A 17,818-nucleotide genomic window follows, 5' to 3' on the forward strand; every position below is an offset into this window, starting at 1 on the left:
TGGGATAAAAAGAAACATAAAAAATAAGAAATAGATAAAAATAACAGAATCTGAGAGCTGGCCTACAGAATGACCTGACCACAGTACTGTATGGGATAAAGAGTGGAATGTTGATACAAAGATAAAGGGAAGTAAAGATTCTGGTAAATGTATGAACATTGCATACATGAAATCCTATTAATAATAATATTATAAATAATGGTGCCTATAATTAAGAAAAGTAATGGTTCATATGAATAGTGTGCATTATTTAATATATGGGTACAACATTTCATATATATGCATATATGTATATTAATTTTCACCATATCACTGTATCACTGTCATCTCATTGCTCATCGATTTGATCGAGTGGGCTCCAGTAATGTCTCCATTATAAGATTTGTTGTTACTGTTTTTGACATATTGAATACACCATGGGTAGCTTGCCAGGCTCTGCCATGTGGGCAAGATACTCTTGGTAGCTTGCCAGGCTCTCTGAGAGGGGTACAGGAATCGAACCCAAGTCAGCCATGTGCAAGGCAAATGCCCTACCTGCTGTGCGATCTCTCCAGCCCACTTTTATGCCTAAAAATTGTTTAAGCACAACTTTTTAAATTTATGTATATATTTTAAATTTTGATATCTGTCAAAAAGTCTTATTTTGTGGTTAGCAATTATACTAGCAATTTTATAATTATCAACTTGTTATATTTTTTATAAAATTATATAATAAATCTGAAATTTAGGAGCATGTATAATATGTAAGCAATAAGTATAGAATACAAAGATACATATATATGTAATCAAATTTTGTGTTCACAGGAAAATAATAATATGTTAATAAATTGATAAGGCATGATTTTTTTTATCTTATGTAATTAAATACTTTTGTGAAAAAGATTTAGATATACTTTCTACCCTGAACACTTATTTCTCTCTACCAAAATCTAGGGTGGGATTGTTTTCTCCTACTACTGAGATTTATAACTCTGAAAGTGAATGCTACTTGGTAAATTTAAGTAAAATAAAAGTTTCATAATATCATTGACTCTCTATTAATATACAGCTCAAACAGATAAGAACTGGGCACTGACTTAACATCTTTGGACCTATTCTCAAAATTAAAAATTACTAAGATGTCTAGAGAAAGATATATAGGTCTGTATATGTGAGCCAAAATCATGTAAAAGAAATTGAACACAACAAACATATGTGCCACCCAAAATAAACACTGAAATAAATGGCACATGAAATTTTATTCAAGCATTATAATTAAACTCCAGAAGAGAAGCAGCTGCATATATAATAAGAACATACTGTTTTTAAAAGGAAAATTATAGTGATAGATAAAGAAAATTTGGAAGAAATAACCCCCTAAGTAGATAGAAATGGTCATTTATAAAATAGATTCAAGAGTTAGTTAGAATGACAATTCCCCCCTCCTCCCAGGGAATTACAGAAAAAGGATAATGGAAATAAGTACAAAAGTACAATGAAAAGATAGAAATAGTAGGTATTTTTCAGATTCCAAACTTTGAATTCCCAAGCCCTTCCTTCCTCTCCCTACATGAGTCATATTAAAGCATTATTAATCATTTTCAGCCACAGCTATTCAAAATCTCCAGCATAATCCCATGAGGACTCAGAAAAGTGGTAAAAGTATAAAGATAAGAAATGAATCCAAATATCTTAGAATGATGTAGCACAGCATATGAGGACCCAAGTATACATAGGCATAAGCAGGACAGCCTAAAAATGAAGGCAAGCAGCTTTTGGGGGAAATAGTGCAACCATTAATAATGATTGAAAGAGCATTGCTAATGTGATGAACAACAGATGGTGTTGGGGCTTCACTTGGGAGAGGAAGTATAGGACATAGGCAGCAGTGCATACTGGACTGTCTGAGAAAGAATTAAATGATGAAAATGGCACTCCTGTGGATAATGGGGTAATAGAATGAACTGATTATATGCAAGGAATCTAGTGCTTTCTTATAAACAAATAAGAAAACTTCACAGTTAATGAGTATTTTATTCACATGGAAATACTAAAAATGAGAAATATTAATATCAATGTATCAAGAAAATCAATGAACAATGGTAGGACAGTGCTATATCTTATATGCATAATATAGACTATAGCACTGTAGCACTGTCATCCCATTGTTCATCGATTTGCTTGAGCAGGCACCAGTAACATCTCCATTGTGAGACTTGTTGTTACTGTTTTGGGCATATCTAATACTCCACGGGTAGCTTGCTGGGCTCTCTGAGAGGGACAGAGGACTCAAACCGGGTCAGCTGCGTGCAAGGCAAATGTCCTACCACTGTGCCAGAACAGCTCTATTATTGCTCCAGTCCAATAATATAGACATGTATAAAATACATGTAATATGTGTGCATACTTTCTTAAATTTAATCCATTAAAACATAATTTGAAATTATGCTATGTTTTTCTATTTGTGTTAATAAGAGGGATGCAAAAGAAGAAACAACACTCCAATAGTGAACATCTAGTTCAAAGAAACAGAACTCTTTAAATAAATGAAAAACAGTAAGTTTGAGGTATGAAAAGTTAAAATAAAACAGTACCTCTTTTTGTGTTGGAATCTATGGAATTACTTAAAAGATTAATGATGGTATGGAACCAAGGTAAACTTTTTATTATGGGCAGATCTGTGAAATAAAATTAACCTGCATGAGAAGAGTGTTTGTATTTCAGGTAGCTGGTCATGATTGATTTCTGGCACCAGATTCACAGGGGGCAATTCCTGAACACAGCACCAGCAGTAAGCTCTGAGCACGACTAGGGGTGCACTCAAAACAAAACACACACAGAAAAAGTAGTTGCATCATAAATAATGAAATAAATTATGGATATAAATGCTAATTGTTCAGTAAAATGACATTTTAGATATAAATAAATGCATAACCTAATATGAAAATAAAATTCTTCTCTGCAGTTAAAGTGGAATATATGGCATATTTGGAAGCTCAGTATTAATCTTATCTTGGTAATAATTCATTGAAAAAAAGAGCACAAAGATTCAAAAGATCATAGGTAGGAGGGACTGGTACCAGGATGTTTGCATGCATTCAAATGCTTATTTTTTATTTAAAAGACTAACTTATGTGTGGAGACACAAGCATTATAAGTGACCAATGTTACTATCATCAGAAATAAGAAACACTGAAATGACCAATGTAAAAAACAGTCTTCTGTAATAATATTGTAAAACCTGGTGAAAGTATTAAATAATGCAAAAACAACAAAGACACAAATTAAGGGATAGTCTTAAGATACTTGGCATGTAAGACTCAAGGTGATTAAAGGTGATTAAAGCAAGAAATGTAAAAAAACAACTGTTCTAGGATGACATAGGAGACTTGTCTCCTTGTAGTATAGGAAACTTTCTGAAATTATTCATTACATACAGTACTAGGAGAATGGTGGACCAAAAAAAATGAATGGCTTCTCTTTAGTGCATGATAACAATGTATTAATGTTTAATTATTCAGTGTGATACCTATAATATTTGTGGCAGAAAATGTAATTATTTATGGGGAAATGCAGATGTGATAATTTAAACAAATATGTCATTGGATGGTTGGTAACTTTATTTGTATTATTAGACTTTTCAGTAAGTTTTAGTTTATTTCACTGTAAAACATTTCTTTTGAAATTCAAAAATCCTGCAAAACATTTAGATGTAGTTTATTATTTAAAAAGTCAGTCTGTATATGTATTGTTGCTCTAAAATGATATGTATAGCTCACATTTACCAAATGTTTTCTGTATTTTATGTTTAGAAGTTTGACATCAGCTTTAAATTTCATATGTGAAGTTTCAAAGGTTTTAAAATACCAAAAGTGCATTCCACTCAGAGGTCATTTGTACTCAAATTGGGTGAAGCATATCGGTTCTAAGAAACATGAAAACAGTTGCATCCCCCTAGCCCTTAAACGCATTATACTAAGAGAAATGTATTTGTTATAAAAATTATGGTACAGAAGTAACACTGTATTCCATTTCTGTTGCTATTAAAATTCCACTAATTCTCAGACTTCATTCTTCCCAATAGCAAATAAAAACTTCACTCCACTTAACCTGCAATACACCCAGTATCTAGCAACTATCCCAGTTTACAAGAGATATTTGAAGATTAGCAATTGCTACAAACTCTTAATCTCAAGTCCAATATCAAAGCTTTTTTCTTGGTCTCCTGAACACTTCTAATTTTAATTGAATTTCTCTGAGTTCAACTGTATTCATGTATCTGAGTCATTTGCTTTTATCTCAAATTTTCCGTATCCCAAGAATGAGAATCTGCTTTAGAATAAAATTTTTGATAATTGAGACTATGCAATTTAGTACCATCTTTCCAAAATGCCAACTGGCATTGGCATTATTCAATCATAATTCATAATTTACATATATTCATAAACATATGAATATAAACTACAAAACATAGTCTCTTACATCATTGCTCATGATGTCTTTACCATAATTCATGATGTTTTTCCGAGGCTCATTTTTCCATGAGAGATTTCCCTATTGCCAAGTGTCTGTTTTTCTGAAATAGACATTTTCTGAAACAAAATCACTGACTCGAAGTGTATGTTCTAGACTTAGGTTCTCATTCAAATTAATTATCAGCTGGATTGCTATACACAGTGATCAACCAGGGGTGCTGATGGAAAATAACTAGAATTCCCAAGCCAATAGATACCATCTGATTGCAAATGGGCTCCTAATACCATGTTCTCCTGCTACAGTGGAATTTTTAATAAAAATTCAAATAAATTTTGACATTTCCCTATTTTTTTACCATAACATCCTAAAATTCACAAATCATCAAATAAGCAGACTAATATCTTGCATCACTAATGTGTTTAAAATATGTGTTGTATATTTTTCATTTATTTGCTTGATCAACCAGGAAGTTAGAGTCTATGGACTACAACTGTAAGTTCCTGACTCTTGGGTTTTATTTTGGGTTTAGCCAAAGTGACTGTTAATAAATAATCATTGGTTTATGTAAAAGAAAGCCTGTGTCAATTTTTTTTCTATCATTCTAGCTGGTTACAATGTCACAGCTGCTATCAGGCTGCCCATCTATAGAGTCTATTTCATAAATCTACTTGTCCCTTCCTACTTAGAACTAGCCATGGCATAGTTGGCTAACCCCCTTTTTTCACTTCTCAGTGTTGAAATAGTCATGGGGTTGGAGCAATAGTACAGCGGGTAGGGCATGTGCCTTGCATGTGGTCAACCTGGGTTTGATTCCCAGCATAACATATAATCCTGCAAGCACTACCAGGCGTAATTGCTTAGTGCAGAACCAGTAGTAACCACTAAGCATCGCCAGGTGTGACCCAAAAAGCAAAAAAGAAGAGAGAAAATAATCATTATCAAAATATAGTAAGAGAGGCTGAAGCAATAGTACAGTGGGTAGCGTGTTTGCCTTGCAAAAGACTGACCTGGGTTCTATTCCCAGCATCCCATATGGTCCCCTGTGCACCACCAGGTGTAATTTCTGAGTGCATAAGCCAGGAGTAGCTCCTGTGCATTGCTGGGTGTGACCCAAAAAGAAAATATATATATACATATATATGTATATATACACATATATGTATATATGTGTATATACACACATATATACACATATATATGTATATATATAAATAAACAAGATATGTTCTAATGAGTTTCATCACATAAAAAGTCTATAATGTTTAGCTGGAATATGTGCAATTTTGGAGGAGTGATAGGAACTTGGAAAATGATCTGTAAGAATTTGAGAAACTGTGGGAGGGGGCGGCAGATATACTAGGGGGGTTGGTGATGGAAGATGGGCACTGGTGAAGGAAAGGGTGTTTGAGTATTGTATAACTGACATAATCCTGAGAACTTTGTAACCCTCCACTTGGTGATTCAATAAAAAAATTAAAAAAAAAATAATTTGAGAAACTGAAATGTGTTCAGAACTATTGGCTATGAAGAAAAACTTGTTAATGTCATTTTGCTTAAAGTATGAATCTTAGATTACCTTCACATCTTCTGGAAACAAACGAGACTGTAGATTGAATCCCTAAAAATCAAAACTGTCCCGATAGAAAACTGGAAACTAGAGAGAAGTCCTGGGTGAATGAATGACAGATCTGTGTCACCCTCGCTTAAACCAACCTGCACTCCCCAGGAAACAGAGAAATGACTGTACTTTCTGTGGACTTTGGACAATAGGATTCCCACCTATGTTCACTCAGTTTAAGACCCTTGATGAATAGTCCTTCAAAGTGATTTCTGAAGCTTTTTTTCTCTTTTGTCCAAGGACTTCAGACTGGCAGCTCATGAAGGCTGATCTTTAGTTCCGGGAATTACTCTGTTATCAGCTTCTAGCTTCCACTCCTAGGTTCACTATGAACTGGTTGCTTGAAGAGACATAAAATTGGGGTGTCACCATTATAGCTAACTTACTCCTAACATATAGTTTGTATCTCTCATAGCACTGAAAATTGTTCCTAGAAAAGTCCAGACCATTATTTTTATATAAAATGTGCCCACCATATCTACACTGATGATGTATCAAATAATATAATTGTTTGAATAAAATATTATATATGCTATTCTGGTTATTTTTCTCGATGTTGATGCTCCAATTATCCTTCTCTAAAATAATAACGTTATTGCCTGGCTGTTTTTTTCTGTTTTTAGGTCTACTAAGGAAAGATTCTTTTGTGGAGCATAAAAAAAGGACACACGACATAATTTTCATACAAAACTGTTTCATTGTATAGTGCATCTATGCCGAAGCTTACATGTATAATAATAAAAACATCACTGAGGGACTCAAGAGTAAAAACGATTCACAGTTTAAAGTCCTGACATTTATTCTAGCCATGTTTGACCACATCTACATCATTTTTATTTTTGTCTTTTTGGGTCATACCTGGTGATTCTCAGAGGTCACTCCAGGTTTTCTACTCAGAAATCACTACTGGCAGTGCTCAGGGGACAATATGGAATGTCAGGGACCAAACCCTGGTTGGCTGCATGCAAGGCAAATGGACTCTCCTCTGGACTATCGCTCTGGCCCCACATCTACATCATTCTTAAGTCAAGCCCTGTAATATGCTTGATTATATATGCCAATAAATCTAGGATAATTAGGTTCTAAGAGATTTGGAAGTGGTTCATACTATTCATATTATATTTTCAAAGATAGTTGATAACAGTTAAAAAATATGAGAGACAAATGGATGTTAGAAAAGCAAATATGGGGTCCCCCCGCTTTCTGCCGCCTGGAGTCCCCGAGACCCTGCAACTACCCCACCCCGTGTCCTGCGTGCCCCGTCTCCTGATCTGGCTCCCTAACTGCGGCCCACCCTCCCAGGTACCGTCACAGACCCTCGGCCACACCCTCCTGTCCCCCGCTTCCCACCTGAAGTCTTCCTGCCTGGCTCTTTAACAGGAAGACACTGGGGGCGTGGCCTGTATCTTAGTGGGCGTGGTCTCAAAGTGGGCATGGCCTCCTCTCAGAGCAGCTGCAGTTATTCTTTGTTACCTCAGCACAATAGTTATTGTCTATTTCTTTGAAAATCACTTTAGTCATCTCAACCACTCATGCAAAATATCCATTAGCTTAGTTTGACACTATAAAAGCTGTCAGTGAATAAGGGAAGTTTAGCACAATCAGAGCCCCTCCTTTTCATAGCAGGAGGGAACAGGAATAGATAAGTACAAAGTTCCAATTCTATACTTCCCTAACACTATGAGGAAGCAGCGAAAATCCCCTCCACAAAGAGAGGGAGAAGAAAAGATTCCAGAAACATCATCAGGGGCTACTCACATCTACAACCTCTCAGATAAACAATTCAGAGAGGAAATCTGGAGGAGAGTCGACCTACTCCAAGCAACCATGGAACAGAAATCCAATAAGTTAAGGGAGGAGATGAATAAAGCACTGGAACGGTCTACCAAGAAAATGCAGGAAGAAATGAGAGCAGAAATTTCAAACCTATAAACGGAAGTCACACAAATAAATGAATCGGTAGATGAATTAAAAATCTCACTAGATGCCCTCAACAGTAGAATGACTACAGCCGAAGACAGAATCAGTGACCTGGAAGATGAGCTGCAGAAATCTTATAGACAACAACAAATCATGGCCAAAGACCTCAAAATGGCTATAGAGCAAATCAGAGCCCTGGGGGATGACTTCAAGAGGAACAACATAAGAATCATTGGAGTACCAGAACGACAGGGAAGTAACCCCAATGAAAAAAACACAGTCAAAGACATCATTGCTAAGAAGTTCCCACAGCTGGAGAAGGCAGGCATCCAGATACAAGGAGTCCAAAGAGTACCAGCAAAAAGAGACCCAAATAAAAAAACTCCAAGGCATATCATAGTCAGAATGATGGATGCTGTGTATAGAGACACAATTCTGCAAGCAGCAAGGTCAAAGAAGGAAATTACATACAAAGGAGCACCCCTCAGATTTACAGCAGACCTGTCAGAAGAAACCCTCCGAGCCCGAAGACAATGGTGGGACATAGTGAAAAAACTCAATGAAATGAATGCCTCACCAAGAATACTTTATCCGGCTAAACTCTCACTCAAACTCAAAGGAACCATACACTATTTCCCAGATAAACAACAGCTCAGGAACTTCATAGACTCAAAACCAAACTAGAAAGAAGGTCTAAAGGGGCTACTGTAAAACAAGGAGGAGCCCCATAAAAACAACAAATACCACAGATGTATGGCACAAAACCCTATCACAATAATATCTCTCAATATCCACGGCCTAAATGCACCCATCAAGAGACACAGAGTGGCAAAATGGATCCGGAAATTAAACCCAACATTCTGCTGCCTGCAAGAAACACACCTGAACAAGCAGAGTAAACGTAGACTCAAAGCCAAAGGATAGAAAACAATCCTGCAAGCAAACAACTCCCTTAAAAAAGCTGGAGTGGCCATCCCGGTATCCGACAACATAGACTTCAGGTTGAAAAAGATTAAAAGGGACGGCGAAGGTCATTTTCTATTTATCAAGGGATATGTACAACAGGAAGAAATCACACTCTTAAATATATATGCTCCTAATGAATGACCGGCTAAATATTTAAAACAACTCCTAACAGACTTCAAAGAGGACATTACTAACAGCAGAATAGTAGTCGGAGACTTCAATACAGCCTTATCGCCTCTAGATATATCGACAAGAACAAAACTCAACAAGGAAACACTGACTCTGAAAGAAGAAATTGAAGAGAGAGGCCTAATAGACCTATACAGGGCCTTACACCCCAAAAAGAAAGAATACACATTCTTTTCCAGTGCACATGGATCATTTTCTAAAACAGACCATGTACTGGGCCCCAGAACATACCTCAATAGAATAGGAAAAATAGAAATTGTATCAATCATCTTTTCAGACCATGATGCGCTGAAGATAGAAGCTAACCACTCACCGACATGGAGAACCAAATCAAACACCTGGAAATTAAACAATTCAATGTTGAACAATGAGTGGGTCAGGAAGGAAATCAAGGAAGAAATCAAAAGATACTTAGAAACAAATGAGAATGAAGACACGAGCTACCAAATCCTATGGGACGCAGCTAAAGCCGTGTTAAGGGGAAAATTTATAGCTCTCCAAGCATTCCTCAGGAATGAAGAAAGGGCCCACATAGATAGCTTGACTTCACGACTCAAGACCTTAGAAAAGGACCAGAAAAAGGAACCCAAACCAGATCGAAGGAAAGAAATAATAAAAATTAGAGCAGAAATTAATGACATCGAAACCAAAAAAACAATCCGAAAGATCAATGAAACAAAGACCTGGTACTTCGAAAAAATAAATAAGATTGATAAACTGCTAACAAGACTCACAAAGAAAGAAAGAGAGAGAGCCCTATTAAATCGAATCAGAAATGAAAAGGGGGACATCATGACAGAAAACAATGAGATAAAAAAGATCATTAGAGACTACTTTGAAGGCCTATACACCACAAAACAGGAGAACCTAAAAGAAATGGATGAATTCCTCGACTCCTATAATCTCCTAAGACTGAACAAAGAAGACGTGGAACACCTGAATAGACCCATCAATGTTAAGGAAATTGAAAGTGTAATCAAAAATCTCCCCAAAAACAAAAGCCCTGGCCCAGATGGTTTCACTGGTGAATTCTTCCAAACATTTCAAGAAGACCTGTTGCCAGTTCTTCTCAAACTTTTCCAGGAAAGTGAAAAAAAAGGAACTCACCCAGTTTGTATGACACACACATCTCCCTAATACCAAAAGCAAACAAAGACACCACTAAGAAAGAAAATTACAGACCAATATCCTTGATGAACACCGATGCGAAGATCCTCAACAAAATACTACCAAATAGGATCCAACAACTCATCAAAAAGATCATACATCACGGCCAAGTGGGATTCATCCCGGGGATGCAAGGATGGTTTAACATTTGGAAATCAATCAACATAATCCATCATATCAACAAAAGTAAAGATAAAAACCATATGATCATATCAATAGATGCAGAGAAAGCATTTGACAAGATCCAACATCCTTTCATGATGAAAACCCTCACCAAAATGGGGTTTTGAGGAACTTTACTCAAGATAGTCGAAGTCATCTACCACAAGCCTACAGCAAGCATTATCCTCAACGGGGAAAAACTAAGGGTCTTTGTTCTAAGATCAGGTACAATACAAGGATGCCCACTCTCACCACTTCTCTTCAATATAGTACTGGAAGTACATGCGATAGCTATTAGACAAGAAAAAGAGATTAAGGGCATCCAGATAGGAAAGGAAGAAATCAAACTCTCACTATTTGCAGACGACATGATACTATATCTAGAGAAGCCTAAAACCTCTACCAAGAAACTCTTAGAAACAATAGACTTATACAGTAAAGTTGCAGGCTACAAAATCAATACCCACAAATCCATGATGTTCTTATATACAAACAATGAGGCAGAGGAAAGGGACATGAAAAAGCAATCCCATTCACTATCGTGCCCCAGAAAATCAAGTACCTCGGAATCAGCTTAACCAAGGAAGTAAAAGACCTCTACAAAGAAAACTATAAAATGCTACTCCATGAAATAAAAGAGGACATGAGGAAATGCAAACATATACCTTGCTCGTGGATAGGGAGAATCAATGTTGTCAAAATGGCAATAATCCCCAAAGAATTATACAGATTCAATGCAATCCTTATAAGGATACCCATGACATTCTTCAAAGAAATGGATAGAGCAATCCTAAAATTCATATGGAACAATAAACGCCCACAGATAGCTAAAACAATTCTTGGGAAAGACGATGGGAGGCATCACCCTCCCCAACCTCAAATATTATTACAAAGCAGTAACAATTAAAACAGCATGGTACTGGAACAAAGGCAGAGCCGCAGACCAGTGGAACAGGGTGGAATATCCCTACACACAACCCCAAATGTATGATCATCTAATCTTTGATAAGGGAGCAAGAGATGTGAAGTGGAGCAAGGAAAGCCTCTTTTACAAATGGTGCTGGCACAACTGGACAACCACATGCAAAAGAATGGGCTTAGACCTCGACCTGTCACCATGCACAAAAGTCAGATCAAAATGGATTAAAGACCTCAACATCAGACAACAAAACATAAGGTTCATCAAAGACAAGGTTGGCAAAACCCTCCATGATATTGAAGATAAAGGTATCTTCAAAGATGACACGGAACTAAGCAATCTAGTAGAAGCAGAGATCAACAGATGGGACTACATTAAACTAAAAAGCTTCTGCACCGCAAAAGATACAGTGACTAGAATACAAAGACTATCTACAGAATGGGAAAGGATATTCACATAATACCCATCAGATAAGGGGTTGATATCAATGGTATATAAAGGACTGGTTGAACTCTACAAGAAGAAAACATCCAACCCCATCAGAAAATGGGGTGAAGATATGAACAGAAACTTTACCAAGGAAGAGATACGAATGGCCAAAAGGCACATGAAAAAGTGCTCTACATCACTAATCATCAGGGAGATGCAGATCAAAACAACCATGAGATACCACCTCACACCACAGAGGCTAGCACACATCCAAAAGCACAAAAGCAACCGCTTTTGGAGAGGATGTGGGGAGAAAGGGAACCTTCTACACTGCTGGTGGGAATGCCGACTGGTTCACCCCTTTTGGAAAACAATATGGACGATTCTCAAAATATTAGACATTGAGCTCCCATTTGACCCAGCAATACCAGTGCTGCGAATATATCCCAGAGAAGCTAAAAAGTATAGTCGAAATGACAGCTGCACTTATATGTTCATTGCAGCACTGTTTACAATAGCCAGAATCTGGAAAAAACCCGAGTGCCCTAGAACAGATGACTGGTTGAAGAAACTTTGGTACATCTATACAATGGAATACTATGCAACTGTTAGAAAAAAGGAGGTCATGAAATTTTCGTATAAGTGGATCAGCATGGAAAGTATCATGCTAAGTGAAATGAGTCAGAAAGAGAGAGACAGACATAGAAAGATTGCACTCATCTGTGGAATATAGAATAAAAGAGTAGGAGACTAACACCCAAGAATCAAAGAATAGTAAAAATAAGTACCAGGAGGATGACTCCATGGCTTGGAAGCTGGCCTCACATTCTGTGGAGAGGGCAACTCAGAGAAGGGATCACCAAGTATAATGCAGTTGGAGGCCATGCGGGGGAAGGGTGATGCTGGCTGAATGTGGTCTAGAGACTGAACACAGTGGCCACTCAAGACCTCTATTGCAAACCACAACACCTAATGACAGAGAGAACAAAAGGAAATGCCCTGCCACAGTGGCAGGGTTGGGTGGGGGGAGATGGGATTGGGGAGGGTAGGAGGGATGTTGGGTGTACCGGTGGTGGAGAATGGGCACTGGTGAATGGATGGGTTCTCAAACTTTGTATGGGGGAAACATGAGCACAAAATGTATAAATCTGTAACTGTACCCTCATGGTGATTCACTAATTAAAAATAAATAAATTTAAAAAAATTAAAAAAATAAAAAAACTAAACAAGCACATCAAAAAAAAAATAAAGAAAAGCAAATATGATAGGCAAACTTTCCAACACTATTAACTGACTAAGAGGACTTGATTCAGTATATCTAAAAAATTAAGTGGGTATGATCAGTAATTTGATCATATATGTGTGAATATCAATTAAGTCCCATCCAAACTTCAGAGTCAGAATTTTTTTTCTTTTTGGGTCACACCTGGCAATGCTCAGGAGTTACTCCTGGTTTTGCATTCAGGAATTACCCCTGGTGGTGCTCAGGGGACCAAATGAGATACTGGGAATAAAACCTGGGTCAGCAGCGTGCAAGGCAAATGCCCTATCGCTGTGCTATCGCTTCAGCCCCAGGGTGATGATTTTTTTTTTTTGCTTTTTGGGTCACACCCAGCGATGCTCAGGGGTTACTCCTGGCTTTGCACTCAGGAATTACCCCCTGGCGGTGCTTGGGGGATCATATGGGATGCCGGGGATCAACCCGGGTCGGCCCCGTGCAAGGCAAACGCCCTACCCGCTCTGCTATCGCTCTGGCCCCAAGAGGATTTTTTTTATACTAAAAGCTTATACTACTTTCCTATACTAAAAGTAGGACTATACTTATAAACATCAGTTATATATATAATGTGTCTAATTAATTTTAATTCATAAACCACATAAACCACAAGTATTGCTTTTATTTCTAAAAAATAACACATTTCTTTTTAATCTTCACATGTCTTATTTATGATAAATATTACTGTGAATAACTCATGCATTTTGTGTGTTGATAAGAAAATATTAAAATCAACTATCTGCATGATAAACATTATTGTATGAAACAGTGGGGAAAAACGTGATTATCCTATTTTTAACATTAGTTTAAATATAACACCTCTCTCAAACTACTCAGCTTGTTAAAATGACTTTACAAGTGTTTCCAATCACCGATTGTTCTGGAACAGATTTTAGTTGGAAAATAGAAATATATTATTCTTCATTTTAAAAGTGATAAAATAGAAACCCATTTATTTTATCATCTTTTCAATTTAAACATATCTGTCTAAAATTTTCTACAAAGAATACAAATGACCATAATCATGGCAATACTTTACATTACATTCACTATAGCACTGTCATCCCATTGTTCATGAGACATTAGACAAATTTCTATCAAACCAGACCTATAGGGTTTCAGTAGGGTGTAAGAAAAGACATAAGTAGAGTATACCTAGCAAATGTCAGCTTGCTAAGAGCATGTTTGTGATCAGAACACACTAGGAGGTCAGAATAGTTAATTGAATTGATTAACTGATTAATTAAATACAAGCTTAATCTGATACTTTATGATCTGGTGTATTTCATACAACTAATAATAGAGGGTGTTATTTACCAATCATGAGAAATATAGCCTGTGATCAAATTGTGGGACTTGGAAGACAGCAAAAGCCAAAGGAAACAAAACACTCCTTGAGGGCTTCTTCATTCCTACTTTGTGTTCAAAGGTTTATTATTTTCTCTAGTTCCACTTTACTCAATGGATAATCAGTTTAGGAAGCTCTTCATCTATGGGACTTGAAAAGCATGGCTCTCCATAGAGAATAATCCTGAATATATTCAGACTTTTTTTAGACTCCTTCGAAACATTTTTTTTTTATTATTATGCTTTGTTGTCATGTCAAGAGAAAAACAGACAAGATAAAATGTGGATAGTTAAACCGCTGGGTCTAGACACAAAACCATAGCCTTCACATTGAATTTCTCAGTAACTAGATCCAAGTTTAACAATATGTAAAGACCTTTCTTTAGAACTCAGATGCTGAGACTGGAGGCAGAAATTAGATTCAGCCTAGGGCTTTTATCCCTTTACAGGTAGCTTAACGACTTTAGTTTTTGCCTATGTGGTCCAACAAGGCTGACAAACTGCACTGGAGTACAAGAAGTATCTTAGACGATGATGTGTAAAGATGGGGGATTTTTTAGTCAATTGCAGGAATTAGGCTTTAATGCTTTCTACTAAAAGACTTCATACCACAGATAGGTGATTGCTATCCACTGAATCTTGGCAGGGAACAAAACTACTGAAGCTGAGATTAGGAACTATTAAGCAGATTTTCAAGAATGGACAGAATTTTTTATTTGTAAAGCAGCTTTTCAAAAAAATATTGTTGCAGTGCAAAATAATGTTCTTTTTCTAACCTCTCAGTTTGCTTAACTCAGTCTTTAACATAATTACTTTCCAAAACCACCACTTAAAAAGCTCCAGGAAGCATATACATGCCCCCTCATCAAAAATTATAAACATATACATATAATTATATATGCATACATATCTATCTATATACATATGTATGATTATAGTCCTAAGTATGTTATGAGATATAAATGATCATGCCTTTTTACAGACACAAACAAGACAGAAATACTTTACCATTACTTGGAAGTTCTAGAGGGCTGCAGACCCCACTTTTGGTTTTATCTTTTGATGAAGAGATCAGTTTCTGAACAAGAGATGCTGAGACAGGCTGCACTAAGAGAGACGTGAGGTTTGGTTGGTTTTTCCTGAAGCTTCCATCTATATTCCAAACAAAAAGAAACAAAAGCCTTAGTACATAACACTTGAACTTGAGGATATATTTTTCTTTTTCCATTGTTAGTAGTAGTTAAGTTAAAACCGGTAAATTTAAGCTTGCTGGTCTGTTTCCTAACTATTGGCTTATTAAAAATGAGTTACAGTACTTCATAGTAAAATTATATCCAAATATGAATATGCATCTTAGTTAATTATGGCAGGCTGCATATATAATTTCAATGACTTTTACCCATAAAACTCCATTAGAATGTCAAGAAAAAACAATAGAGGCATTCATTCACAGGGGCCAAGGGAACAGAAGAGACAATAGTAGCAAGACTGCAAAAGTTGACACTTCTGCATCACTGTCCCTGTCACTGTCATCCCATTGCTCATCAAGTTGCTTGAGCGGGCAACAGTAATGTCTCCATTGTGAGACTTGTTGTTACTGTTTTTGGTAAATCAAATACGCCATGGGTAGCTTGCCAGGCTCTGCCGAGTGGGTGAGATATTCTCGGTAGCTTTCTGGACTCTCTAAGAGGGATGGAGAAATTGAACTGGGGTCGGCCGCGTGCAAGGCAAATGCCCTACCCGCTCTCAATATTCAAATAAATATTAATTTATGTAATAGACACGGGAGACCAAAATTTCAAAGTCTAAAACCTAAGTAGGGAAGCAGAGTTAAGTAAGTGGTTTATACCAAAGAACCTAGAAGGCTTAGGAATGGAATGAACAGCTTGCTGTTAAAGCAGGAATAAAAGGGATGAATGAACAGGATTTGATGAAATCTTCCTGACAGAGGTTTCTTTCGCTAAATTCTACACACTCAATATGTAAATAGCATCTGTTATTCTCTCCTTCCCTCACTCCCTTCCACAGAAAACTGTAGGTGAGCCATTGAATAAGAGACAACAGAAAGAGTTTAGGATGAGTTCTACATTTTAATAGCATGGTACTATGATTGCTGGGAGTATTTTGGTAGGTTTTACTCTTGATGTCCAGAATCCTATTTACCAGCAGAAGAAAATGTGGTAAATATGACTAACCCAATGGGGAAAATATAGAAACATTGAAAATCTGGAAATTCATCAGTAAAACAGTGTATCCAAGATATCCTATTTAGAACATATTCATCAGTAAATTCTATCCATCCTCAGAACTTAAAAAAATTTAGTTTTGCCATTTTTAAGCAGACCTTCTCACAAGGAGATCCCTAAAATATGCATATGTAGCAGAGCTTGGGAGAAAGAATAGAAGGTTAGGAGACTGGGAGAGAGGCCTAGAGGAAGACAAACACAAAAGGCATACCATATTCATGCTAATGTGGAAAAGAGTATTAGCAGGAGCACTAAATGGTTAGTATTTGGTATTTTTTTAAATTCAGGAAAATAAATCAATTACTATGTAAAAAACTGTTTCAAAAAAGAGCAAATGGTTGTTTGAAAATCAATGCTATCACAGTATAAAAAGGATTTGTGTTTATTTAGTCATAGTAATGCAGAGAATGACATTTTAACAAAAAAATGATATCATTCTTTTGGTTAATAGGAATTAAGTTACAGATGAGAGCTCATGGAGACCTGTGAATGAAAGATAAACCTTTATCTTCTGTAAAGGTAGGTCAATATAATGGATTAAGATGAAAGAGGAATTGAACTCTGAATTATGCTATTGAGAGGCATTGTCCTAAGTATAAAAGGCAGGTAATGCCTAAAACTGCTAGAAGCAATTAAGTACTTGATTTTGGCAGGTAAAAAGAAGATAGAAGGGACAAAGGAAAAATGGGAGAAGTGACACACAGATTTCCCCGATTATTCAAAGGTAGAATGATCTTAAAAAAAACTTTCAAAGTCAAAATGGAAAACTGAAAAAGTAATTAATGTTAATCACGTGGTAACATGGTTTTAATGTTTCCAGACATCCAAATGAATTATACCAAACAATACATAAGAACATGAAATAGCATGAGCATACAGTCAAAACAGAAATGATATCATAAGTCCACAACATATATAAACTTCAGGAAGCTAGTTTGCTGGGGCCTCTTCTTATTGCTTAAGTTTATCCTTCCTCTAGGAGGACTACTACAAAACACATCATGTGCATTTTCCTTTTCACCTCTTCTCAAAATGAAATTCCTCTCTGCATTTCCTTAAGCGGTGAGTGCAGCTAGTACTTTTTATTAAAGTGAAGTGGTATAAAGCAAGCATTTGATATGTGG

General features: G+C 36.5%; 1 protein-coding gene across 1 annotated transcript in view; it reads right to left on the reverse strand.

Annotated features, from left to right (window-relative positions):
• NAALADL2 (N-acetylated alpha-linked acidic dipeptidase like 2) overlaps positions 1 to 17,818 on the reverse strand; it is a 743,119-nt gene that overhangs the window by 360,954 nt on the left and 364,347 nt on the right. Inside the window, exon 7 of the mRNA XM_004603291.2 lies at positions 15,457 to 15,600. Within this exon, the coding sequence (XP_004603348.2) occupies positions 15,457 to 15,600 (144 nt within the window). The remainder of the gene's footprint in view (positions 1 to 15,456; positions 15,601 to 17,818) is intronic.

Source organism: Sorex araneus, chromosome 2, assembly GCF_027595985.1.
Source record: "Sorex araneus isolate mSorAra2 chromosome 2, mSorAra2.pri, whole genome shotgun sequence".
NCBI lineage: Eukaryota > Metazoa > Chordata > Mammalia > Eulipotyphla > Soricidae > Sorex > Sorex araneus.